The following is a 5,234-nucleotide window of genomic DNA, read 5'->3' as shown; positions in this document are numbered from 1 at the left end:
TGTCACATTTCATTTTAAATTTAGATAACAAGCCCACCCTCTTTTCTCCCAGTAGAGATAAACATTGAGGACCACAATTAAATAATGCACTGTGGTTAGAAATGTCTTTAAGCTTGCTTAAAAAGTATGATATGTCTACAATTCGTCGCCCTTGACAGATTTCAAAGTTTTCATCGTCGTCTACTGCTTCCACTATATAATCATGCTCAGTCGGGTTGCTGAAAAATAAAATATGAAGAAATTACTTTATATTCTCAAAATCTGCAAGTAGTCAGTAATTTCAGACTTATATTATTTGACGACCTCTATGGCTCAGTTGGTAAGCGTGTGGCAGCTTAAGCCGGGAGTCGCGGGGTTCGATTCCTGCCAACGGAACAATGGTTTTCAATGTTCCCGAGTCTTGGATGTGTGTTAAACATAATATGTATGTCATAATAAAAATCTTAAGTTACAATAAATGACATGGTGTGAAACGTCCATAGATACATATCTATATCTTATATATAAAAATGGATTTCCAAATGTGTTAGTCGCGGTAAAACTCGAAAACGGCTGAACGGATTGGGCTCATTTTAGTCTTAAATTATTTGTAGAAGCCCAGGGAAGGTTCTAAAGTGACACGAAGATCACCAGACACCATCACAATACTCTATGGTTTGCTCGCTTTTCCTGTTCCTGTGGACTCCATTTTCCTCCTTCGGCCAACGGCGTTGATTCGACTTCATAAAGTAGGTATTTAGTGCTCGTCCGCTACACTAAATTCCGCGTTCGTGCTAAAATCTGTTAAAAAAATGCCAAAAAGGCGTAACCAAGATAAATTGGATCTAGTTTTTAAAAAATTACGTAAGTTGGAAAAACATTTTAAGCGCGATCGCCATGTTGAACAGGAAGATTCTTCTAGTCAGTGTTCTAGCTCTAGTTCCAGCTCTTCATCTAGGTAAATCAGATTCTCCGATGGAAGAAACACCAGGACCATCATATGATATGCAGATAACTCATAATATTAATAACGTCCCTCGGGACTTCAAATTTTTTCCAGCACCCACGTGTTGCCTCGACACGTGGAAAGTTTTTCAGCATACATAAATATAACAATATATTGGGCATTATTATGAAAGATCCGCCTTCTCGCGTCACAGACGCGGTGATTTATAACGGAGTCTTGCTATGCAGCGCTTTTTAAATGGCATGAAATACAATGGAGCACGTGGTCGGTCTACCCGACGGCAAAGGCATGCATACGCTATAGCCTTTAACCGGTTTCTCGCGTCACAACAGCTATCGCTTGAGCTGTAGGCGCGGTGTGTCCGTTAACGACGGTTTTCAGATAATAACATGCCTTTAACCGGTTTCTCGCGTCTCAACAATCTTTGCTTGTAAAGACGCGGTGATCTTCCGTTCACGACGGGTTTCAGAATATAATATGGCTATAACCGTTTTCTCACGTCACAACAGCTGCATTGGCTTGGATAGACGTGGTGATTTACGACGGTTTGTATCTTATTTCAGGTAATATGGCTAATGAGCCTAGCCAAAATGTGCTTCCCCAGACGTGTTACGCTGCTGTAGAGCCTCAATTAGAGGTTCAAATCAATTATGATGTAAATTTGCTTCCAAGTACAAGCAATATTAATGAAACTGGTGAAAACCAGGGCACAAATGATGATTTTTCAGAAATCTTGGGCGAAGATCCGTCTACTTCTGTTGCATATGGCCCAGATATCCACAAAGATGTAGCTTCTAGATTCACCTACATAGCCACTAAAGGGCTAGATAAAGAAGCACGAAAAAATCTAGTAGAAAAGTTTCAAATACCCAATAATTCTAAATTCATAGCTGCACCAAAGCTTAATGCTGAACTAAAGGCTGCCATAATCGACACGGCTGTAAAACGTGACAAGTCTATTGAAATCAAACAATGCGAGATAGCAGCAGCTATCTCTTCGCTGGGGACTATTATCTCTAATGAAATCAAGTCGGGCTCGGATAAAGAGCTTATTCAAAGTCTGATGGACATGGGTCGACTACTATGTGATATTCAATATAACCAGTCCATATGCAGAAGAAGCCTTATTTTAGGTCATGTAAGGAAGGAATTAAGAGACCATCTTTCTTCAACTAATATAGAGGAAAACCTCTTTGGACAAAATTTTATTGAAACTATAAAAACTGCAAAGGCAGTTTCATAAATCAAGCTCTGATCTTAAACCAGAAGCACGTAGGCAATTTTTTTCAGCAAGCTCCTCAAGAGGTAATTTAAACTCCAAGGCGAGGCCCACTACTCGCAGGCAGCAGACGGGCCAAACGCCACGCCAACAACAGCCTGCTGCGGCACGGACCAGACCTGTGACACCGAGAAGGAACGGTCAACCTTACTCGAGGTCATCCAAACAAAACCGCCGTCAGTAGACGAGGTGTGTTATGCAGGTAGACTTTCTTACTTTTATAAACAGTGGAGTTTAATCACTTCTAGCAGTACTATTTTATCTTGGATAAAAGGCTACAAAATTAAATTAAATAAGTCTATACAACAAAATTTTCCTCAAAGTTCCTCCAATTTATCTATGTTAGATGTAAAGGAATTAGAAGAACATGTTAACAGTCTAATATCAATTGGTGCTGTATCACCATGTACTCCTTGTGTCGATCAATTTGTATCCCGGGTTTTTCTAGTTCCTAAACCAAATGGTAAAAAAAGATTTATTTTGAACCTAAAAGAATTTAATAAATATGTTAATAAGCAACATTTTAAATTGGAGGATATTCGAACGGTGTTAAATCTCATTACCAAAGATTCTTATCTGGCAACACTCGACTTGAAGGATGCTTATTTTTTAATTAATGTTCATCCTTCTTCTAGGAAATAGGTATCTTCGTTTCTATATTGGTCACCAACTGTATGAGTTCAATGTTTTACCATTTGGATTATGTACAGCCCCTTATATTTTCACAAAAATAATGAAGCCAATTGTGAATATCTTAAGATCTAATGGGTTACTGTCTTCAATTTATCTCGATGACTTATTACTGATTGGGGCTAGTTATGATGAATGTGCAAGAAACATAGATATTACGAAAAGGTTACTAGTGAACCTAGGGTTTATTATAAACCAAGAAAAAAGTGTTATGTATCCATCAAAGACAGTAAGATATTTAGGCTATGTTATTGACACACACAATTGGACTTTAAGTTTACCGTGTGAAAAAAGAATTAAAATTAAAAATGAACTTTTATACATTATGCAATTAAAAAGATGTAGAATAAGAAAATTTGCAAGGTTAATTGGGTTATTATTAGTTTCAGCATGTCCAGCCATAGAATATGGTTGGTTATATTTAAAACAGTTAGAGAGGTGTAAATATCTTAATTTAATGGAAAATAATGATTATAATGAGTACATGACATTACCTAGTTCACTTTTGCCGGATTTGAATTGGTGGCTTAGCTCCATAATGTATTCAAATAACAGTATCAAAGATGACAATAACTATTGTCTAGAAATATTCTCTGACGCCTCAACTACGGGGTGGGGTGCCAGCTGTGGAGACCAAAGGGCTAGCGGCAGATGGTCACAAGAGGAAATTCACTTTCATATAAATCAATTGGAACTTCTTGCAGCATATTTTGCCCTAAAGATATTCTCAAAAAATTACAGTAACTGTAATATTTTAATGAGGGTTGATAATACAACAGCTATTAGTTACATCAATCGTATGGGAGGTATACAATATCCTCATCTTTCAAAGGTAGCAAGGGACATTTGGCAGTGGTGTGAAGTACGTAAATTATTTGTTTTTGCTTCATATATTAAGTCCTCTGATAATATTATTGCAGATCAAGAGTCAAGAAGGACCCATCCAGATGTAGAATGGGAGTTGTCTTTACAAGGCTATGAAATATTACTAAAAAATCTTTCAGTAATACCAGTCATAGATTTATTTGCTACACGAGTAAACAAAAAGTGTGTAAAATTTGTTTCTTGGTTTAATGATCCAGATGCTTTTACAATAGATGCTTTTACATTAGATTGGTCCAAAATTGGTATTTTTTATGCGTTTCCTCCAGTAGCAATTATTCCTAAAGTATTAAGAAAAATTATTGTAGACAAGGCTGAGGGTATTGTGGTTGTTCCACTGTGGCCTACACAACCCTGGTACCCTATGTTCTTACACTTGCTAGCTTCTAAATTAGTATATATTGATTGTAATAACTTCTATATTCCTGATTCCAGCCATCGGAACATCCACAGAAACATTACCCTGGTTGCAGGGATTTTGTCAGGACAGCGTTGTTACAACGAGAAATCCCAAGTGCTTCAGCTGATATAATTTTAGCTTCTATATCGGAAAGTACCTTAAAACAATATGATGTATGCTACAAAAAATGGTATGATTTTTGTGTTACTAATATGATAAATATGTTTGAACCTTCAGTTCCTATGATTATACAATTTCTTACCAAGATTTTTGTAGATGGTGCCCAATATGGGACTATCAATTCATATAGATCTGCTCTTTCTTTTATCATTAAAAAATTACCTGATGATGATAGGATTTCCAGGTTTTGTAAGGGTGTGTTTAAATTAAGACCGTCATTACCACGTTATAACTTTACTTGGGATGCAGGTGTCACAATTAACTATTTAGCAACATTATTTCCAAATGAAAATTTGACACTTGAACAGTTAACTAAGAAGTGTGTTACTCTGTTGGCCCTAGTCACTGCACACAGAGTGCAAACATTGTCGAAAATTAAATTAAATGAAATAGTCTATTGTAATGATAAAATAATGATTAAAATCTGTGATTTAATCAAAACTTCAAGACCAGGTATGAAACAACCATTATTATACCTACCTTATTATTGTGAACGTCCTGAGATTTGTCCTGCTAGTACATTAAGAGCTTACATAGACAGGTCTAAAGATATTATAAGACCAGAAAATTATCTTTTTGTCAGCTTTAGAAAACCATATAAAAATGTATCTCCTCAGACGCTCTCTCGTTGGATTAAAATTACATTACAGGATAGTGGGATTGACGTTTCCATATTTAAGTCTCACAGTACAAGACATGCAGCAACTTCTATGGCCAAGAAAATGGGCATTAATATAGATAATATCAGACAAGCTGCTGGATGGAGCGGCAATTCCTCTACCTTTGCTAGGTTCTATGATAGACCTATTATTGACAAAGACAACCTGGCTTTGGCAAATACGCTGTGTTCCTTATAA

General features: G+C 36.5%; 1 protein-coding gene across 1 annotated transcript; it reads left to right on the top strand.

Annotated features, from left to right (window-relative positions):
- Positions 1-1,514: 1,514 nt before the first annotated feature.
- Positions 1,515-5,234, top strand: LOC121736230. Its single transcript, XM_042127318.1, has 4 exons — positions 1,515-2,084; positions 2,289-2,414; positions 3,346-3,777; positions 4,233-5,234. The coding sequence occupies exons 1-4, from the start codon at positions 1,515-1,517 to the stop codon at positions 5,232-5,234; spliced, it is 2,130 nt and encodes a 709-aa protein (XP_041983252.1).

This window comes from Aricia agestis, chromosome 18 (genome assembly GCF_905147365.1).
Source record: "Aricia agestis chromosome 18, ilAriAges1.1, whole genome shotgun sequence".
Taxonomy (NCBI): domain Eukaryota; kingdom Metazoa; phylum Arthropoda; class Insecta; order Lepidoptera; family Lycaenidae; genus Aricia; species Aricia agestis.
This window is presented reverse-complemented; position numbering and strand designations above follow the sequence as displayed.